General features: G+C 37.7%; 1 protein-coding gene across 1 annotated transcript in view; it reads left to right on the top strand.

Moving 5' to 3' along the window:
- Positions 1–23,474, top strand: part of rin2a (Ras and Rab interactor 2a) — a 70,976-nt gene that overhangs the window by 28,977 nt on the left and 18,525 nt on the right. Inside the window, exons 3-7 of the mRNA XM_052151515.1 lie at positions 13,067–13,155; positions 14,940–15,138; positions 15,308–15,416; positions 16,993–17,065; positions 19,560–19,651. Of these exons, the coding sequence (XP_052007475.1) occupies positions 13,067–13,155; positions 14,940–15,138; positions 15,308–15,416; positions 16,993–17,065; positions 19,560–19,651 (562 nt within the window). The remainder of the gene's footprint in view (positions 1–13,066; positions 13,156–14,939; positions 15,139–15,307; positions 15,417–16,992; positions 17,066–19,559; positions 19,652–23,474) is intronic.

Genomic DNA, 23,474 nt, shown 5'->3' with positions numbered 1-23,474 from the left:
TGTAGTTCTAGTATGCATGCTTTGTTAGATTCAAACAATTAAACAGCCAATGGCAAATAAATTGGGCTTTTGCACAGACTGTGATGAATGCATGACAAGATTTTGAACATCACTGAACAAAAATGTATATTCCTCCTCGTTTCCTTAACAGAAAACACTCCCGTAGCATCTCTTCCGTGTCATCAATTTAGATGATCCTTCAGTAGAATGTGGTGAGAGGACTGAATTTTACCTTCCAGCATTTATTAAAGGGATAGTTCACCCAAAAATGAAAATTCTGTCATAATTAATTTACTTACCCATAAGTCGTTCCAAACCTATATGACTATACTTTCTTCTGTGTAATATAAATGGGGAATTTCTGAAGAATGTCCTGTGCTTTTTTCTATATAATACAGAGACTGGTTCTGTCACGCAAAAACAAGTTCAAAATAAATCTTTCAAGTCTGGACATTGTATCAGGTTTGACATCATTGACATTGGTTATTGCTTTTCTTATAATGTTTGGTTTATTACCAAATATCATTGACGTTAAACCTTACATGATGTGCCTAAAGGCACCATATTTGATTTTAAAGCTTCTACAGAGGGCTGGGTTTTTTTGTGAGTAACAACCTTTGTTTTTGTCTATTCATCACACAAAGATATTGATTGGTTTTAAAGTGGTATAGACTATTTTTATAATTAGTTTACAATGCTTTTTGGGATTTTGGCACTTCCATTCTTTATATGGGGTGGACAGCATATTTTTATTTATTTTTCTCCCAGTACGCTCCCAAGTCCTCATGGTGGCGTAGTGATTCACCTCAATCCAGGTGGCGGAGGACGACTCTCAGTTGCCTCCGCATCTGAGACCTCAATCTGTGCATCTTATCACACGGCTTGTTGACTGCATTACTGCGGAGACATAGCAAGAGTGGAGGCGTCACAATATTCTCTGCGGCATCCACGCGCAACTCACCACGAGCGAGAACCATATTATACCGACCACGAGGAGGTTACCCATTGAGACTCTACCCTTCCAAGTAACCTGGCAAATTTGGTTGCTTAGGAGACCTGGCTGGAATCACTCAGAATGCCCTGGATTCGAACTCCAGGGGTGGTAGTCATCGTCTTTACTCTCTGAGCTACCCAGGCCCCCTCCGCCAGCATATTCTTAAATATTTCACATTTTGACTTTCACAGAAGAAATGAGCTAGTATATGATGAAATAATTTGTATCTATTGGTGAACTATTCCTTCAATTCATTTTCTCTGCTGCTGTCACTAAGTGTTTATTTTTCTTACACTCCTCTCAGGACTGTGTTTGGCTGAAGCAAGCATACTAGTGAAATGTCAACACATAGATTCTTAGCATCTTTGCTCTTTTGTATGCAATGAATGACTTTACCTCACTGCCGGTTATAGAGAGGCACAGATGACTGCAACATTTGAAAGAGCTTTTAATCTTTGGGACAGACTGCAGTGCCAGTCTCCATATAGCTTCTCACAAGCATCAGAGCTTCCTAACAAATGTCCAAGTGCACCTTTTTATTCTGCTTCATCACCTCTTTAAATGCAGGGCTAAACATTAAGCATTGTCATGTACTTGTCCTCAGGACAAGTAAATTGGTCATTCACTTGTCAGAGTAAAATAGTTACATGTCTGGAGAGAAAAAAGTTTAAGGACATTTAAGTTACATGCTCAATTAACATGTCAAAGTTTATGTCGTATATTTTTTTTAAATTATGAGCGATGCCCAACCTAATAGTGTACCTATGCAATCAACTTAGCATATGCAAATGAGCATTTTCGGAACACATGAGCATGTTTAGCGCACACACATATGCCATATGTCAATAAAACACGGAGCAGCTGTTACTACTGTAGATCGCTAGCGAATTATAAAAGGATGTGCTCTTGATTACTTTCAACAGCAGAATAAGAATATGATCTTTCTAATAAGTGACACAGGCCTAAGCGATCACAAATATACAGCAGCTAGTTATTTTTTTGTCATTGACATTTTAATCGGTCTGCTTGTCCGGTCGGGCAAGTAAAATTCTCTTTCACTTGCCCCTTCAACAATCCACTTGTCCCGGACAAGCATTTATGTCGAGTCCTGAAATGGCTCATCACTAAAGCTGAAGCCTCTGGGTGAATTCATCCACACAAGTGCTATATGTTTTATACATCAGATCTCTCGCTCTGTCTCTCTTTTTCTCAGCAGGCATATGTCTGTTTGCTCCATTAAGTGTGAATGATAGGTAGTCCTTTTCTATTTCCTGTGGCCGGCATTAGTTTAGAGGAATTTGCGGTGTTCTTGTAAAAGTACATCTATTGAAAACACATTTTACGTGTTTCAGCTCAGCTCTCTCACAATGCTGATCATTAGGATTATGCAATCTGATTTCTGGGCTGTGGGGAAATTCCTTTGTTTGGAAACATGTTGCAAAACCTATCCTTTTGTATAATATTAGGAAATGGTAGTAAGTACTGCATAGCAATAAATTGGATAATCATGATATATTTGCAATAATCTTTTGTGTACTGTACATTACTGAGCAACATTGCAAATATCACAGTAGTTTTAATACACTTTTTATTTACATTTTTGTGATATTTGTTTTTTTCTTACAATTTGGCATGCCCAATTCCCAATGTGCTTTTAAGTCCTCGTGGTCATGTAGTGATTAGCCTCAATCTGGGTGCCGGATGACAAATCCCAGCTGCCTCTGCATCTGAGACCGTCAACCCAAGCATCTTATCACATGGCTTGTTGCCACGGAGACATAGGAGGCTTCACGCCATGCACCGCGGCATCCACGCTCAATTCACCACTTGCCCCACTAGAATGAACCACATTATAGCAACCACAAGGAGGTTACCCCATGTGACTCTACCCTCCCTAGCAACCGGCCAAATTTGGTTGCTTAGGAGACCTGGCTGGATTCATTCAGCACGCCCTGAGATTCGAACTAGCTAACTCAATGGTGGTATCCAGCGTCTTTAGCACTGAGCTTTAACACGATGGTTAAAGACATAAAAACTATGTTAAAGTTGGTAAATTCAATTAATTTCGGGCATCAGTTCAGACTATACTTTTCAGATAATCAATTCATAAGACTGAATCTGCAATTTATTGCGTCATTGCTCAAATGTTCCTGTAAGTCCCTGGGTGGCATTTCTTTTATGTATTGCTGTTAATGTTTTAGTTAAGATATACGTAGGTATACATTTCTGTTTATTACTATGTATTTTTATATTGGTGCATAGAAATAAAAACTAAAATATTATAATTTTTTATATGTGTGGAAACCATGCCTTTTATTATTTTTTACTACAATTTTACTTCAGCCTATAAACATTCTGCCGGTTTCAATTATGGTTGCTCTGATTTAAAAAAAAAAACACATTACACTCACTGAGCACATTAGTAGGAATACCTGTACACCTACTTATTCATTAGGGGTGTAAATCAGACATTTTATCACAATACAATCTTATATTGATTCTCTTGGCCTGCGATCCGATATTATGTGCCTATTTTACACAATCAATTAATTTTTTATTTTCCCTCAAATGCAACCAAAATATAATTAGAAAATTGTATTGATCTCTCCGAAAAGTGCAAATTTAGTAGCCACATTGGGGACATCCTAAACAAAATAAGGTACTTCAGATGTTGAAAAAATATTCTCACACACAAATGATCATCAATCGTTTGATTACAACTTATTTTTCAGTTAACCCAATTCAAAGTTCTCACCCTTGACTTGTTTCCAACTATCCGTGCTATCTGCGGATTCTTGGCTACAGCTTCCACAGTTGTAACGAAAAACTCTTGTTACAGTTATCTGGGATAAATGTTAGTAAGGGTGTAGATGTGTAAAGTCTTATAACTGATGCTGGAGCTGAGCAGGTGATTTCTCTTTACCTCATTAGTGCTGTGCAGAATGTCGGCGTTGAGACGTTTCACATGGTTGAACTTCTCCATGGTGCTGTAAAATAGCAATTTCTCATGTAAAATTTAAATGGATCACATGCGCAACAATATCGATGGAAGCCAGAATTAATCGTGCATGTGAGCCTCTCTGGTTTTGTCAAAAGAGCTAACATTTTAAGGATCGCGCGGTTGATGTGCTCACACTGATCCTGTCACTGGAGCTCGTATTTCACGGTAAGCCCATTTGACGGGTGTGCACACCAAATGGATAGAGAACAATTTGGCTTCACAGAGCCTGCGCACATCCTTGTTCCACATGAAAAGCGTATTTAGCGCTCATAAAGTGAATGTAATATGGTTGCTTCATCGCCTGACAGAAATGTGTACAGTCATGGCTGACATGAGAGTATTAAAATAAAGGTGCATCTTTAAAAACATTCTATATTGATATTTACACATTTATATGGTAACTCCGATTACCACTCTGTACATTTGTAGTGAGCGGAATAGCATCTCAGAATGCACAACACATCGAAACATGAGGCAGATGGGCTACAACAGCAGAATAGGCCTACCACAGCAGAATAGGCCTACCACGTCAGGCAATTTCTTTTTTTTTAGGACCATAGTGTTCCTACTAAAGTGCTCAGTGAGTGTTAATGTAGTTTTAAACTATTTCAGTGCAAATAGATAAATATCAAGATATTGAAAATATTTAAGGCTAAAAATATTGAGATTAGTTCTGTCAGTCGATTTACATTTTTGAATTGCATAAATTGTTTTTAAGTTAATCGTACTAATCACAGATTTTAAAAGTGCTGAAATTTGACACTATATATACTTCTTGTCAAAATGTATTTATTTCCATCTTAGGAAAGAAAACAAAAACATGTAGCAATATAATGCTTCAACATTTTCCAAACAAAGTTTTCCACAATATAAAGAAAGAAATGCACAAAAATATCACAGATTCAAGTAACATTAAACATTTCCCAAAGTCTAATTGGGAGGTTGACTAATTGAAAAAGTCCTAACATAGGTTGCATATTTATTGCATTAAATCCCTTAAACTGTCATCATCCACAATATTAATTTGCTGGTAGACTGGCTATCTGCTTTGTTACATCATTCGTGAAGCTGAGTTCATGATTCCATCAAAGCGGCAACACCAGCATCGTGCATTTGAACTCACAATTAAAATCTTGCTTGCAAACAAAATGTTTGCGAGTTACAATTTGATGTGCTTCAGTGGTAATTAAAATGTGCCTTACATAGACTGAAAAATACTTGATTTCTATTACAAGTCCCATCTTTGCTCTTTTATCAATGACAGAGAAGCATTGTCAGAGATTATTTTATTTACTGAGATGTGATAACCTCCACGGCTCCATCATAGTAGAGAGCATAACGGTCAACTAGTGTGTTAAGAAAGTTCTGCCCATAGAATGTCTAGGGGACTGCCACATTATGCTATTTTTAGTCTAAGCTTGTAGGCTCTCTTGGTAGATGTGTTGTGGCACTGTGGCGTGTGCGTCAGTGTAATGACTCCGGGTGGACACATTACAAAGGTTCCGCCTTTCACACTAGTGTTTATACTGTATTAACTGTAAATGCGTTACACCTTTTTAATTAATCGCATGCATTAACGCATTCATTCTGACAGCTCTAATTTAGATTTATAGCTATATCCGCCAGGTCTAGTGACAAGTAGATCCAAACTCATGCATACCTTTTCCTGCTCCTGAGATTTTTTACTAAGATGTTAAGCTTGATATTATTATTATTTATTTTTTTGTCTGATTCACATGGAGCATAATGAGCTGTTTTATTTTGTTTGTTCAGTAATGCTTGACCTTTGAATCCTGTGACTCATTCAGCATAATCTACAGAAACTAAGTACTGTGGTGTGACTGAAGCCCTTTTAGGCCTTTTATAGAGTGCTTTTCTTGGCTGTGAGCTGAAATATTGAAAGACCCGACAGTTGGTGTGTACAGTTGAAGTTTACATACACTTTAGCCAAATACATTTAAAATCAGTTTTTCATAATTCCTGACATTTAATCGTGGAAAACATTCCCTGTCTTATGTCAGTTAGGATCACTACTTTATTTTAAGACTTGTGAAATGTCTGAATAATAGTATAGAGAATGATTCATTTCAGCTTTTATTTCTTTCAACACATTCCCTGTGAGTCAAAAGTTTACTTATACTTTGTTAGTATTTGGTAGCATTGCCTTTAAATTGTTTAGCTTGGGTCAAACGTTTTGGGTAGCCTTCCTCAAACTTCTCACAATAAATTGCTGGAATTTTGGCCCATTCCTCCAGACACATTATTTTGGTGTAACTGAGTCAGGTTTGTAGGCCTCCTTGCTCGCACATGCTTTTTCAGTTCTGCCCACAAATTTTCTATTAGATTGAGATCAGGGCTTTTTGATGGCCACTCCAATACCTTGACTTTGTTGTCCTTGAGCCATGTTGCCACAACTTTGGAGGTATCGCAATTTACGCAATTAATCGCAATGCCCCCGGACCGTAATAAGGAAGATTAATGAGAAATGCAAGCCTGTACTATCACCTGTTTACTCCAGAGGGCAGTAAGTGAAATTTCAGCTGTGTGGCAATGCACAGTTTATACATTGAAGAAAACAACCATCCATCCAGTAGGCAGAACAACACAGACATGCTTTAAGTTCTTGTGTTGAAAACACTTGGAGCGCAAATCAAACTAAGGGATCTCAAGATGAGTTCTAAGTATTAAACTATATTTAACTTGACACCGTGACACCTAAAAATGTTATGTTTATGACGCAACGCACCCAAGACACCACACAAGCATGTCTGACGCAGGTATAAATTGATGGGTCCTTAAACAAGCTCTCAAAATAAATCTTGAACTGATTGACAAATTAATTTGCTAAATGGATTGCTGTGAACTGTATGCCAATGATTGGCTTATTTTCAATAATATGGTAGTAAACAATACATTGTATTCTAAAGCCGCATTTTGTATTGTCTTATGAATGATTAACTCTTCTGCCACAAGAATGTAATACATTTTAATTATCTGAATATATATTGTGGCAGGGCGGAGTGCGGGGCAGGGTCGTGTTCCTACACACCCGGCCCCGGTATTAGGCTAATCAAGCCTCTGAGGTATAAAGGTTGACTGCAGGGAATCGTGTGGGAGAGAGAGATAGTTTACGGACATGTCCGTCATGTGTGTGTTTGTGTCTTCTTTTAAGTTTATTATTAAACTATTATTTATATTGAAAAGCTGGATCTCACCTCCTCCTTTCCATTGATCACTATATATATATAATTTTTTTTTTTTAAATATTTAAATATAACTAAGTATAATTATTTCATCATTATATATTGAATAATTGTTATATGAGGGGCTTTCTCAGCAAATATTTGTATATGTGATTAATCGGGACACCATATAATTCGATTAAAAAATGTAGTCTGTTTAAAGCCCTAATATAAATATATATATATATATATATATATTTCTTCTTTTTTTACTTTAATTTGAAAGAGACTCATAATACACAACATTTGTTTAAACACTACCATTTGTTCCACAAAAGTGTGCTCGCTTGCGTGCCTTCTCTGTATTCTCAGCTGACCGTCATTCCGACAGTGTGCCTTTTCTCGATCATACACAGGCAATTATTTTAATAAAAAGAAAAAATAAAGATGATCAAAGTGTTTTTTAATGAATGTGATATAACTGAAAGGTGGAATGTGCGTTTCCTTCAGTATAAGTTCTGGAAAGTCCGTCTAGCTTTCTCCAGCGACTCGAGCCATTGCCCTTGCTCACCTCCGTCACGTGTTTCAGTTTGGGGCACAGGTCGGAAGGCTGGTTCTGTTCACAGCATCACAACTACCAGCTCTGATCCGGACACACATCACTATGCATGCTCCGGTAGGGCCTGTCACGCTGGAAAAACGGGACCCAAAAGCAGAGGTAAAGCACACAAGTCTTTAATGAAACGGTCTACAAAAAAGCATTACAGTACCATCTCGGTCAAGCTCAAAAGGAAGCCAATGGGACAAGAAGGATGGTGTGTTCATCAGTGTGCATGCAGTGGAGGTCTGGAACAATCCATTGAATTGTGGTGTAGGGTGAAGCAGAGCCCAGAACAACTCTCCCAACACACGGGCAGAAACCAAGGAATCCTCCTTGAGCGCGATCACCAGGCAACGGCGATCTGATGGGCAAACACCACTGGAGAAAAAGAAACCAACAGAATGGAACTTCACACTTAACAGGAGTTCAAGTTCTTTTTATATTTTATATATATATATCATATTTAAAAACAGCATCAAGGCTGACCAAAGTGCTGTACAATAAAAGAAATTCAGTTACAAAAACACACAACAATTTAAGACCAGGACATTACATGCTATTAAAAGCCAGTGAAAAGAGATGAGTTTTAAGAGAAGATTTAAAAACAGATAATGATGGTGACAATCTGATAATGATAGGCAGACAATTCTATAAAATAGGACCCACAACCGAAAAGGCTCTCCCCCCTCTATGCTACAGCCTCGAGCCTGGGACCTCGATGAGATATTGATCACTGGATCTCAGACTTCTAGTTGGATTGTAAGGATGTAGTAAGTCTGATAAGTAATTGGGAGCTTGGTTGTGTAATGACTTGTAAACAAACAATACAATTTTTAAATCAATTCTAGCTTTAACCGGCAGCCAGTGAAGTGATTTTAAAATGGGGGTAACATGATCGTACTTCCGACCTCCTTTGCTGCTGCATTTTGAACTAACTGAAGTCGAGCAATAAGAGATTTGGAAATTCCACGATAGAGAGAATTACAGTAGTCCAGACGAGAAGTGATTGAAGCATGAACTGCTATCTCCCAACGTTTTCTCCGACAAAAAGGGTTTAACTTTAGAGAGTAGACGTAGCTGAAAGAAACTGGAACCTATGACAGCACTAATATCAAATTTCTGCTGGCTATCAAACTGGACACCTAGGTTCCGTACTTGAGGAGAGAGGAAAGCATTGAGATTTCCGCAATCAGCATTAAAGACAGTCACTTCTGTCTTATCTTTATTCAAAAACAAAAAGTTTTTGGCTAGCCAACCTTTTATTTCCTCCAGGCAAGCTAGAAGAGATTGTAAAGCAATGTGATAATTTAGTTTAACCGGTAAGTAGATTTGAGTGTCATCAGTGTAATAGTAGTAGGAGATCCCATGCTTTCTGATAATGGAACCCAGAGGCAAGAATAGAGCCCTGAGGCACACCACAGGTGAGGCGGGCCACAGAAGAGGTAAATTTGCAGAGCTTAACAGAGAACGTTCAATCAGTTAAATAGGATTGTAAAGCAGTCAATGCAAAGGAGGAGGCGAGAACTGGCTTTTCAATATAAATAATAGTTTAATTTCAAACTCAAACAAAAGACAAACACACACACGACGGACATGTCCGTAAACGATCTCTCTCTCCCGCACGATCCTCGGCAGTCGACCTTTATCCCTCTCGGAGGCTTGATTCGCCTAATACGGGACCGGGTGTGTAGAATCACAACCTGGCCCCGCCCTCCGCCCTGCCACAAGGATTTAAACCATTTAAGAACATTCCCTTTTAAGCCCACACATGATTCTAGTCTCGAGAGCAGTATAGCATGATCAACAGTATCATATGCTGAGGTCAGATCTAAAAGAACTAAAAATCGCAGTATCACCTGAATCTGTAGCTACTAGGATATCATTTAAAACTCTAAGAAGAGCAGATTCTGTGCAATGTGAAGATTTAAAACCAGACTGAAAGGTTTCAAAGATATGGTTGTTCTTAAGAAATAATTGATCCTCATCGCAAGGCTTTAACTGTGATCTTAAATTTTGTCACTAAATAATCTCAAGAAACCTTCACATAGTACAACAGAAGTATTAGGTATAGCATTAATAGGGGTGGTCAAAACAGAGGTTATAACAGAAAACAAAACCTTTGGACGATGGTGATTATTTGTAATTAAATTTGAAAAGTAAGTAGCTTTTTTTACTTGAAGTTTGTCCTTTTTCCATTTTTGCTAAGCTTTTCTGCACGCATGTCTAGAAGAGCGAGTAATGGAGTTGAGCCATGGTTCAGATCTACTTTTTCGGTTTACATTGTTTTAGTGGTGCAGTATCATTTAAAACATCCAACCATACGGAGTTTAGCAATCTGAGATGGTGGTCAGGATCCAGATCCGGTAACGAAGATTCGAGGGACAGTGATGTACTGGTCATATTAAAACGCTGATTAAATTCTTCACAGAAATGAGGGGAGTAATAATGGACCAGTTCTTCAGCTAGAGTTGCTCTTTGAGTGAGCATAGGGATAGCCATATAAAATAATATCGGCAGGTGATCAGATGACAACGTATCCGAGACTTCTATATCAGCAACGGACAAACTGTATGAAAGAACCAAGTCTAGAGTAGGACCATGAATGTGTGTGGGGTCCTTTATCCACTGGACTAAATTAAAAGTCAATAAGGCTGAGGAACTCCTTCGCTAAAGGTTTTGACTGACAGCACACATGGATGTTAAAGTCACCAACCAGTAAAAAGCGGTCACATTTTGTAGTAATAAATCCCACTAATTTTGTGAATTCATGTATAAAATACATGTGTGGAGGTCGATAAACCACAGTTAGCATTACCGGTCCATTCCACTCCAGTCGTAATAGCTGTGCTTAGAAAAATCGTTTTTTTTTTTTAAATTACCGCTAATCCACCCCCTCGTCCAATAAGTCAGGGGGCATTACAAAATTGGCAGTCTACAGGAACCAGATCAGCAAAAGGACTTAGATCTCCCATCTTTATCCAGGTTTCAGTAATGAACATGAAGTCCATCTTGTGCGTGAAGTCGTTGAGTAAAAATGTCTTGTCTACCAAGGAGCGTGCATTGATTAAAGCCATTTTCGGAGGAGAAATGACACTGGAGGAGTCTGTGCAGCAGTTACTCCCCCACGATGGAAGCGAAGACCGATCTGGGAAGAGGGGTCTCGGGAGGACGTGTTCAGGATTATGGGGAGAATAGGTCGAAGCCAACGGAAGGCTAAATCCAGCGAGCGCCATACAAAAGTGCCGCTAAGGACACTCTTCCATGCATAGGAAGCAGGGCTAGATAAGTAACTAGCCTGCAAATGTGCTTTCAGTCTGATGGTGATTCCCCCCTCGTTTTCCGCGTCTTCTCCTGCACTTTCTGCGGTAAACATTGAGTGGCCACCGGCATAAATAGCCTGGAAGGTCCACTTCAAAGTTGTTCGCCCTCAGATTATTAATAAAGTAATCAAAAGGAGAATAACCTTAAGGTACAGCAAGCAATAAACCAGCAAACATACAGGGAACACACAAGGAATAAAGTAGGGTGTGCAATCATAGATAAACAGGTAGAGTGTGTGAGAAACCCATTACCGTAAACAACGTCACCCCGGGAGTGATAAGTGTTCACATGGAAACGCCGATTTAGCTTACCGACTCCACCGGTGAAACACACAAGGGAGAGAGAACAACAAACAACAGAACGAACCGGGAAACGCCGGAGCCATGACAGGGCCATGCTCAGTATTTCATAGTAACAGTGAACAAGCCACCATTAACTTCTGATGTTTCGCATCCGTTTCTTATGTGCAGATCCAATAATATCATTTAAACTGCTCGTACCGTCGTCCAATGACAGGCCGTCTTACATCCTCTTCGAGTGACAAGTGGAAGAGGGGGTGTCTCTTATAACTGAGTCAAAAGTTAATTGTTTGCTCTCGATTCTTAATTGGTAAAGCAAAAGCAAAATGGAAAAGAACAGCCATTGGCAAAGGATGAGGAAAAGCAATTGCCATATACCTTTTTAAAGTGTATAAAAAAGTTATTTAAAAAAATGTGTTAATGTGCTCATTTATTGTTACATTTAATGACATTTTAAAGATTAAATATGATTAATGCACAATTTTATTGTTAAATATAATGACATTTTTAAACATTAATTAAATAAACACATTTAAATGTGTTTTTATTTGTCCATTTATAAATCAGTTTTTAAGTTTTATTTTTCAAAATAATCGATTGATAATTTATTCCTTCATTCTTTTTTAATTGGCACTCCTGGGCTTCAGCTGGTATGATTATTAAATGGTAAAAGGTGAAGTCAAACAATGAAGAAAAGCAATTGCCAAATGCTTTTTAAAATGCCATTTAAAAGGTGCATTTAAAAATGACTTATTAATGAGCTATTTTATTGCAAAATAGAAGTAAAACATGAATTAAATAAACTCATTTAACTGTGACTTTATTTGTCCATTTGTAAATTAGTTTAGTTATTCACATTTTTATTTTCAAATTAATAGATTGATAATTTATTACTTAATTCTTTTGTAAATGACGCTCCTGTGCTGTTCATGCAAACGCAAAAGTAGAAAACTATAAACAAAAGAAAGCATGCCCCCTCCTGGCCACTAGGATAAGTCCTGAAACATTTTTCTTAAGTACACGTAACTCACTTAAAATTTGTTTACTTCATGGCTGATCTAAGTAGTTTGCTTTGCTAAAGAACGTCGTGGGCACGCAGAATACTTATTTTTCTTCTGAAAGTCTTTTAATGTTACATTGGCTAAAATTCTGGTTATGTCGCTGTTTATTGTATATATGTACAGTAAGCAACCAAGATAGCAGTGAATTTGCATGCATACTGCCTGCCAAGCTTACATTTCTGTGGTAACCTCTGACTGGTTTCTTTTTCTTCACAAGCATGTTTGAGCACTCATTGTTCTTTATAGGTTGTAGTATTAGTGTTTGGAGGGTGATATGCTTGTGAAAGTAATAATTGGTTCATTAGAGGTGATAGAGCACTGGATTATGCACTCAATCTACACACTGCACATGAAGTCCAGTCTTTTGCTCTGTGGTTCAGTGTTTCATAATGTGCCTAGATTTCTCTTGTTTTTGTCTGAGTTGTTCCCACTGTTACTTGTTGAAGGGAAGTGGCCGCTGTTTCTGGTTTAATGGGAATCAAATCATGATGACTAATTCCATAGGATGCCACTTCCCATTAATGCAAAACATTCAGAATGTGTACAGATTCCCTGGTTTTCACACTTGGATTTGTTTTGCCCTGTGTTTTTGTGCGTGTGACTGTAGCTGATCGACACATTTTCCACGGAAATCTCAGAGCTAAAGCAGGAAATGGTCCAACCAGCCAGAGAGCCTGAGACTGAGATCCTACAGGGGTGAGTCCAGCCTTTATCACTCTCACCCTCATCCTCTTTAATGGCTTTAAAATAGTGTAAAGCTGTGTGTGATTTTTCAATGTTTAAGTAGTCTCCTTTCCCATAGCTCCTAATATGCAGAGACAATTACAAGTAAGCCATTCGTAGTTTGATTTTACAGAAAAAAGGTTAATCGATGTGGCTTTGTGGATATCACAGCAATGACTAATTTTAAACAAAAACAAACTGCCTTTGTTTTGTGTGGCGGACCACTCAAAGAGAGAAAAGTTTTAAAACACCACAGAGCCACTTACAGGAGAAAGTATTTTAACTTTGAGAAAATTACAAACTTTACCTTTAAAACAGAGGTATTTTGCCTTTAGCTGATGTTTTGGACTGTTTAGATTCATTCTCAAGTTTTGTTGTTGTACTGCTCCATGTTTTCCAACAGGTGGAGCTTGTCTTATATTACAGGCCATAGAACATTCAGGTCTTTTGCAATACCACATTTCCAAGAATTTATAGGAAGTGCAAGGAACAATAAGTTCAGGTGTTTCATAACAAGTGGAGGGTTCCAACGTTTTGGAAAACAACTAGTGTGCCAGTCGTGCATTCTACCAAAACAAGCACCAAACTCTATTTTCTGCTGGATTCATAATGAGTCAAGTTCAAAATCATATACAACCCTGTACATAATTTATTTATTAATCCTCTCCTGAAAAGTTAGTGAGTTGCCAGTCACAATTGCTTACTATTGACCAATATAATTGTGCTTGACACAATAGCCAAATATCAGTTGTCAATACTTATACCAGTGAAATATACAAATTAAGTAAGTTCTTTACTTTTTTTCAAGTATCTAACAGCAGTATCAATTATTCAAGTAAATATTCAGAAATGGAAGAAAAACGAAATATCCATGTAATCAAATGCAAATTAAAGTAACTAAAATGATTGCCATGTTATTCACAGCATGATTATTAGATGTGTGAATGATTTTAACATTAACATTAGCATTTGCTGCTGGATTTGAGAGAGGAGCATTATTTATTTTAGCAGTTTAACTTTAGTACTAAATTACAGGTACTTTTGACATCCCTAATAGTTCTTCCATTCAGATGAAGTTGTATTGTTTTTAATTGTACTTTAGGTCAGTGTGTTTTTTTTTGTTTTTTAAGTAGATGACATAGTCTTGCTTCCTTTATTCCATGACCTAGTGTTGTTTTGATCTATCTTGTCTTTTGTGATATAAGGGTTTCAATGGGTCTGTTGACTCGTGCCTGCATAGGCAGCTGTCTTCTGTGGTAGCATCCTAACTGAAATAGGGTCTCATAAGAGACCGATTTAGAATGCTCTACATTGACAGCAACTCCATGTGTAATTCAAATAGCACTTTTGGAACAACATGACATGGAATTTTATGACAATTTTCAATATACAGTCAAATAACAGGCAGTGCATGGGAGACACTACTCGCAACTGATTTCAATACAGGTGACGCTAAAGAAATTATGTTATACTCTGAGCATAAATATAGACAGCACACACATTTGGAGTAATCTAGTTAGTTTTCTATCAGATGTTTCTAAACAAAATTTTAGCTTGCTTCATCTGCCATCTTGGAATTATTATTTCCACCAATCTCATCAAAGTGCATTCTGTAATTGCCTACCGGGGAAGGATATACCTCGTTCGCAACAGGTGTTGTTAGCCTATGATGTCAATGCTGCCTCCAGAGACAGCTCACTAGGTTTTATAACCTAGTGAGACCCTAAGTCTTTCTTTCTCGCTCTATATGTGTGTAGTCTGGAAAGAGAGGTGAGCGGCCTGTTCCTCCAATCTTCTGAATGTGCTGTTGCATCAGGAGTGAGGGACTCTGGGTATGACTCTCTGCGCAGACGGATGAGCATCTTGGACCGACTAATTCAGACACACTCTGTATGGCTGCTGCTGCCACTCAGTGACGAGGAAGCTAGACACATTCTGCAGCCGCAGCCGGCGGGGGTAAAGACACAGACTGCACAGACACTGCAGTCAGCACTACTGTATACTCTTAATACACTCAATTCTTGTTAACAAAGACACATGCTTAACATCATTTTGTTCTGTTACTATTTACAGAAGCATGTTTATGTGTAGGTCTTCTATTTCTGTGTGTCTGTGTTGGATCTAGAGTTTTGTGGTGAGAAGGTCTGCTAGACTGCAGAAAAAGGTGATTTCCCTGCGGATTGAAAGTGACACACTGACTTTTCGGGACTTTCCAGTTAAAGAGAGCCAATATAGTAAGATACCAGGTTCCCCTACATTAGTTTCCATGCAAAGACCACTAATTGTGTGTGTCTGTGTGATTTTATTTATTTATTTATTTATTTTCTCTACTATTTTTCTTTTGTCACTTCCTCCTGCCTGGAGTTTTTGGTTATTTTTGTTTTACCTTTCAATTCCGGTCTTATTGTTTGGCATATCTGCATCTCTTTGTCTGTGTCATGACAGATAATTCAGCAGCAAATCAGTAACAAACAACAGACTTTGTTTTCTCTGACATTTTAAGTTCAAGTTTTAATTTTATACACTGGCCCTTTGTCCCTCTGTTGTAAATTCTGTTTGAAAACATGTTTTCTATGTGGTAGTGTGACATTCCATTTAGAATTAAAGTTGGTTTGATTTATGGAATTGTAGGTTTATGGATTTGGTATGTATTTTGTAGGGTGCAAGAAATTATTAATGAAAGTTGTCTTCTTGTCTGACTCTGGAATTTGGGTTTATGGGTCTGTTCTTTTTGTCATGTGTTTTCTTTTTATTTATTTATTTTTTTATTTGTTTTAAAAATAACAGAAGAATAGAGGGTTAATTGAAATGCAATTATCCCTTCAGTACTTCTGATCTATTATCCAATTTTTACCTGGTTCATAACCACAGTCTTAGACAGTTTCTGGAAGACTTATGTAGTGATTTGAAATATTCTACTCATTACATTTTGTACATCACACGTGCACATTAGTGCACATGATTAAAGCAGTATTGTTTGTAGTAAAACATGAACGTTTTTATTTGGTAGCAATTAGATTATTAGCTCACCGAAAAAATATATATTTATTTTGTCATCATTTACTAACCCTGCTTTTGTTCCAAACCCAGGTTGTTGCAACCATTCTGAAGCTTGAACGTCCCATTTTATTGTAATTGCATGGGGAAAAAAGCATCCAGCACATTATTAAAAATGTCTCCTTTTGTGATTGTTAGGATGCTAGATCATATGCACATACACCCTTCCATCACCTTCCTTTTGGGTTTTGTAACCATCAAGAACGTTAATAGGTGTGTTCGACTTCATGCAGTGCTGCACAGGCCAATTGTCACTGGACTTAAAGCAGTGCATGTCGGTTAGACATTTTGCCTGAATTGAGAGGCTGATCCATGGAAAAAAGAAAGTCATACAGGTTTGGAACAGCATGAGGGTGAATAAATAATGACCGAATTTCTTGAATTTTTGGTTGAGCTATTTATGTTTTAGAGTTTTACCCCTTTCCAGTTCACTCAAATGATATCAACTTTTTTTCTCTCCATCAATACAGTTAATTCTCCAGTCACATCTCCTTTCTCTCTCTGTATTTGTCTGTCACTCTCTCTTCATAAGTGGGTCAGATCATGTGTGGCTTGTGTAGGAACTTACTGAAGGAAGTTTAAAAGTATACATTTGGAGCTGTTTACATTTCCCTCTGAGTGAGGCTGTTCAGATCATTCCAGTTTATCCAGTTGCCTGTGTTGTGTAACCTACTGTGTGTGTGTGTGTGTGTGTGTGTGTGTGTGTGTGTGTGTGTGTGTGTGTGTGTGTGTGTGTGTGTGTGTGTATTTCAGCCTTCTCCCTGGAGGGCTCAGGAATCAGCTTTGCAGACCTCTTTCGACTGGTGGCTTTCTGCTGTATTAGCAGGTACGATTAGCAACAAAACTACCACTAAAAGTGCATGTCTTGTTATGTTTCTAATATGTTTACTGGTCTGTTTTATATTTAAAATAATAAGGGCGGTGTCCATTATGTGTCGTTGGTTTTGAAATTAATCATTCGTAAGAAATCTTAAAAACTAGCCTAACATGTTTAGATTAAAAGCAGTAAAAATTCCCCAAGCATGTTTCTGTAGCTCAGTGGTTTATGGGATGGGGGGTACATGTGTCTTTGCTATGATAGGCAAAACAAGTCTTTCAGCTCTTTGGGGTAAACGAAAAGGTTTGTGGCAGCATTGCATACCATCTGCACAAGGAGATCTTTTTCACTATAACAACAATAAAATCCCCACAATAAAGTCAGAAATCAAAAGCATTCAGGAAACAAGGATGAAAACGAGCACTTTATTTGCGATATGGTCTTCTACAGAGATCCGATATAAATTAGAGCGATCGCAAAGGGAAAAAGTCTACGAGGAGGCACGGCAAGAAATGGTGCACGCCGAATTCAACCTGATAGCGTTGAAGAACCAATAATAGTAAAGAAGACATAGTCTAAGTTAGTGAGTCATAATCAGTGTACATGTTTAGAGCAGACTCTTATACAGGTGAAACTCGAAAAATTAGAATATCGTGCAAAAGTTCATTAATTTCAGTAATTCAACTTAAAAGGTGAAACTAATATATTATATAGACTCATTACAAGCAAAGTAAGATATTTCAAGCCTTTATTTGATATAATTTTGATGATTATGGCTTACAGCTTATGAAAACCCCAAATTCAGAATCTCAGAAAATTAGAATATTGTGAAAAGGTTCAGTATTGTAGGCTCAAAGTGTCACACTCTAATCAGCTAAACACCTGCAAAGGGTTCCTGAGCCTTTAAATGGTCTCTCAGTCTGGTTCAGTTGAATTCACAATCATGGGGAAGACTGCTGACCTGACAGTTGTGCAGAAAACCATCATTGACACCCTCCACAAGGAGGGAAAGCCTCAAAAGGTAATTGCAAAAGAAGTTGGATGTTCTCAAAGTGCTGTATCAAAGCACATTAATAGAAAGTTAAGTGGAAGGGAAAAGTGTGGAAGAAAAAGGTGCACAAGCAGCAGGGATGACCGTAGCCTGGAGAGGATTGTCAGGAAAAGGCCATTCAAATGTGTGGGGGAGCTTCACAAGGAGTGGACTGGAGGCTGGAGTTACTGCATCAAGAGCCACCACACACAGACGGGTCCTGGACATGGGCTTCAAATGTCAAACATCTTACCTGTGCTAAAGAAAAAAAGAACTGGTCTGTTGCTCAGTGGTCCAAAGTCCTCTTTTCTGATGAGAGCAAATTTTGCATCTCGTTTGGAAACCAAGGTCCCAGAGACTGGAGGAAGAATGGAGAGGCACACAATCCAAGATGCTTGAAGTCCAGTGTGAAGTTTCCACAGTCTGTGTTGGTTTGGGGAGCCATGTCATCGGCTGGTGTTGGTCCACTGTGCTTTATTAAGTCCAGAGTCAACGCAGCCTTCTACCGGGACATTTTAGAGCACTTCATGCTTCCTTCAGCATTCAAGCTTTATGGAGATGCTGACTTCATTTTCCAGCAGGACTTGGCACCTGCCCACACTGCCAAAAGTACCAAAACCTGGTTCAATGACCATGGTATTACTGTGCTTGATTGGCCAGCAAACTCGCCAGACCTGAACCCCATAGAGAATCTATGGGGCATTGCCAAGAGAAAGATGAGAGACATGAGACCAAACAATGCAGAAGAGCTGAAGGCCGCTATTGAAGCATCTTGGTCTTCCATAACACCTCAGCAGTGCCACAGGCTGATAGCATCCATGCCACACCGCATTGAGGCAGTAATTAATGCAAAAGGGGCCCAAACCAAGTACTGAGTACATATGCATGATTATACTTTTCAGAGGGCCGACATTTCTGTATTTAAAATCCTTTTTTTTATTGATTTCATGTAATATTCTAATTTTCTGAGATTCTGAATTTGGGGTTTTCATAAGCTGTAAGCCATAATCATCAAAATTATATCAAATAAAGGCTTGAAATATCTTACTTTGCTTGTAATGAGTCTATATAATATATTAGTTTCACCTTTTAAGTTGAATTACTGAAATTAATGAACTTTTGCACGATATTCTAATTTTTCGAGTTTCACCTGTAGACTCATTTGTGTAATTGCAAGGTCTGCTAGACTCGCCATTGACATGTCACCTCTGCTAGTTCTCCATTTGCCAAACTCACCCACATGTTCTGGTTAACTGCTTAATACTTCTTCTTGAGATATGGTACTAAAGTCCAACAACTTTTCTTACTGAGATTTTTAAAATAGCAACATTTCCATTTTTGAAATAAATTACGCTTCAGAGATATAATTTCTCTTAATATTTTATAAAAAAGGCATTGTCTTATGCCTAATATTTTCTTGAAGCATGTTAGTAATGTTTCTTGCTCTTCTCAATATCCCTCTGCTCTCTCTAGGGACGTGCTGCCGTTCACCTTGAAGCTCCCTGAGGCTATCGCTGCTGCAAAGACCCCTACAGATCTGGAGGAGGTGGCTCAGTTAGGAAGAGGTGAGATTACTGCTCTTTGCACGAATGTTTGCTTTCCATAGCCTGTTTTATTGACCGTAAATGCTGACTGTTGAGTTTAAGCATTACTGAGACAGCAGAGTGCTCTTGTGCCCCTCAAGTTTATATGTTAATTATACCATCTGTCTGAATGACTGGGTGTAATGCAGTGTGCACCCTGAGCCTTATGCAAATGTTGCATTAAAAATAGAATTCAGGTACTGGTAATTTACAAGAGTTATAAAAAGTACCCACCAGGGTATGAAATTAACTTTTCTGACCACCATCCACAGTGGCTGGTGGAATGGCCAATTCTTTTTTAGAGAACAAAATCTTTTTTCCAAAATCTTGATATATAAATATACATTTAAGTTTAAGCACTCTACCTAAAAACTAATTGTATAATTAATTAATGATAATACGTTGTATGGAATATACTGAATAGTAAATGGGTCTATCAGCTGTAATGGACAGAAGAAACTCTGAACAAACAGAACAAAGTTCAATGGTTTTTCTTATGTATGTTCTTCAAAATACAATCAGGTGTTTCTTCAAACGTGAGTCTGTGTCTAAATGCATTTCTTGTTATATGTCACTCCGAGACATCTTACATATCACCCGCAATAGTTGCAGGAAGATGACTAAAATTAGTCATCACTGCACTAAAATTACCTGCATTTGGCTGGTGGTGGGTGCAAATTTCATACCCTGGTACCCACCTAGTGTAGTAGAGGACGCATCATCTTTTATTGAACAATTGATGACCACCAACTCTAAAGCATTAAGTCAATATAAAGAACACAAATATGCAGTATTTTAGAGACTACGGAAAAACTGTTTGGGTTGCAAATCAGATTGCATGATTTGCCACATGGGGAGTGTGGCATAACTGGAACATTGCTGGTTCGATCCATGTAATAAGTGTACTGTCACTTTGGGTGAAAGCATCTGCGAGATGACTATTCACCACATAGTAAGTCATACGTAGTCTTTTTTAGTTAAGACTTAGAGGTCATTTATTTTCATGCTCTGGCATAAACCTCACAGACTGTATGAGACATGCTGATTCTGTAGTACGACAACATCCGACATGTAGTGTGAATTCAAATATGGCTCTTGAAAACATCAGTTTGATATGTTCTGGAGCATTTACAACACCGGTGTTACTTTGCAATGTAGCACACATCAACATTGGACACGTGGCATTTAATGCACAGCTCATATGGTTGACACGTGCACATGATGAGACCGCAGGGAGGTGAAATTGACCACAGATGTGTTTGATGCTTGTAAATGTCTCTGTCAAACAGAGATCTGCCTGTGTGCTTTGTCTGAAAATGCTGTAACTGTGCACCTTATGTGATGTATGTAACTTACGACATTCCTATAGTGAGACGTATGATGTATGTTTTTCATTGGAAGTAGCAGAGATTATGAGATTAATTACAAAAAGAAAAAATACTGAAGCTTTATTATATGCGGTTGGATTATAAACACAATTGAAAGCAAATAATAAATTGCGTACATCACTGTTGAGCTAAGCTTTCTTTTTGCGGTGGAACAGAGTGCTCTAAACACAAGGATGAATGAAACACAGAGCTTTCTTTTTGTAGTTAATATATAACATCGAACTCAACTTGTTGTTTAATGCTAAATTTCAAGATATAACATTTTACATTTACATTTGGTATATAAATATCTGCATTCTCAAGAATTGGAGATGGTTATAATTTAGGTGGGTGGTAATAAGATAGAATTGAAATAGGATGATCATTTAGATTTGTGAGAATACATTCTTGTAATCTCAGAGGGGATCAGATGTTCTTCAACGAGACCTATCAGTTTCAACAGAAAAGGTGGGACAGGTACTGATTCTTGACCGGTATTGTATCTTTTCTGATAAAGAATGATGTTTGAAATAATATGGGTAGGCAATAATGAATTCTGAAATGGCCATGGAGAGTAAAATTAAGAGTTAGGATGGGTGTGGTACCTCCATACCAGGATCACTTCCAAGATAAACTCCACCAGACTTCACTTAATTCCAGCTGCTCATTGTCTGGCTACAGTGGCTGCGTTTACATGTACACCAGTACTCTGATTATTGCGATAATGGGGAAGATAATGGGGTTTACATGATTTGGGCCGACCACATAAATCACGTTATATTTATATGAATATTTATTACTAAAAACAACTGGTTGCAAATATGTCTCTTGGCATAAGGCAAATTAGTCAGTCGGTTTGTGAATCTTTTTGAGCAATTAATTAAAAGAACCACTTTATAAGAGTCATTTTTGTCTACACTGGATGAATTCTTTGTTTTGATTCACTAAAAATAATCAGTTCATAAGAGTCATTTGTGTGTGAATCGGAATACACAGATGGATGTTGTGTTTCATCTGCAAGCACAAACTAATTTCAAAAACATGTTTCCTTCCTATTATTTTGCAGCATATGATCTTTTATCTCCCCGACATTCAATTCGGACTGCAAACGGACTTTCACAACTTTGGAAAATATGTTTTCTTTTGCCGTGGGGCTGTAGATGGGGAGTACCACTGCTTGAAAATGGTGTATGGAACTGCCGTTTTACATGAAACCGAAAAGGAAATGCATGTTCTTTTTCACAATGTTTTCGAACCTGTGCTTGTGTGGAACACTATCTAGCAGACGTACTTTGGTCAGAGTGGAAGAAATGTGATTAAAGCGTTTACATGCCAGTATAAAGCAATTAAAATAGGAGTACTCCATATATCTGACTGCAATTATCATTACTCTGATTATAAGCATAATTGCAATATCATAATCACAATATTCTGAGCTACAGTTTAAGTGCAATATTGCCATGTTTGCATTATAATTGTATTATGAGTGTGCATATAAACGTAGCCAGTGGTTGGGACAATAGAGGTGAGCTGAGGACAACATGAGAAAAGTTGAGAATGAGAGTAGAAAGACAAAGAAAATGCAACAATGTTAGCATTTGAAGTTTCTTTACAGCGAGTCAGACAAAGAAGAAAAATAAAAAGAATAGACTAAAGACAAGTACAACTGTATGTGCAGGTGCAGATTTCCAGTAACTCAACTGGATTGCAGTAACCCTTGCCTGCACAGGTGTGTCAGTTCTGATGAACTGATTATAATGATGCAATCAGTTCCCGCTTTTATGTTGCAAGTCATCAATGATATTAAAGCTGAAGTGAATAATTTTTTTGATGTTAAAATACTTTCTCCTGTCCGGTTTAAAATTCAAAAAGTAAAAAAAACTATTTTTGGCTCTTTTATTTTATGGAACACAAAAGATGTTAGGCAGCATGTCAGTCTCAGTCACCATTCAATTTCATTGCATCATTGTCCATACAAAGAAATTGATTAGTTATGATTTTCTTTTTTAATTTGTAGCACTTTTTATGTTACTATCTGTCTCCATGTAATGATTTGCTTGTGTTGTAGCATTCCTTATTTATAAGTTTCTTTGGATAAGCGTCTGCTAAATTACTACATTTAAATATGTAATATAATTAATACCTTAACAAATGCATTGTAAACATGAAAAATATTCACACTGACTGCATCCAGTAGTAGAAGTCGGTAGATTGCAGATGTCAAGATTTAAAGTGGAGTGAGTTGATATTTGGTCTGTTCTGTTTTGATGAAGAAAAAAACTCAGAATCATCTTGGATGGCCTGATGATGAGTAAATTATCAGCACATTTTGGGTGAACTATTCCTTTAACTTGCATTGTATCGACATATTCAGATGATATCATTTGTGTTCCGCTAAAGAAAATAGTCATATGAGTATGACACAGCATAACAGTGAG

The sequence above is a fragment of the Xyrauchen texanus genome, chromosome 20, assembly GCF_025860055.1.
Source record: "Xyrauchen texanus isolate HMW12.3.18 chromosome 20, RBS_HiC_50CHRs, whole genome shotgun sequence".
NCBI classification, from domain to species: Eukaryota; Metazoa; Chordata; class Actinopteri; order Cypriniformes; family Catostomidae; genus Xyrauchen; species Xyrauchen texanus.
This window is presented reverse-complemented; position numbering and strand designations above follow the sequence as displayed.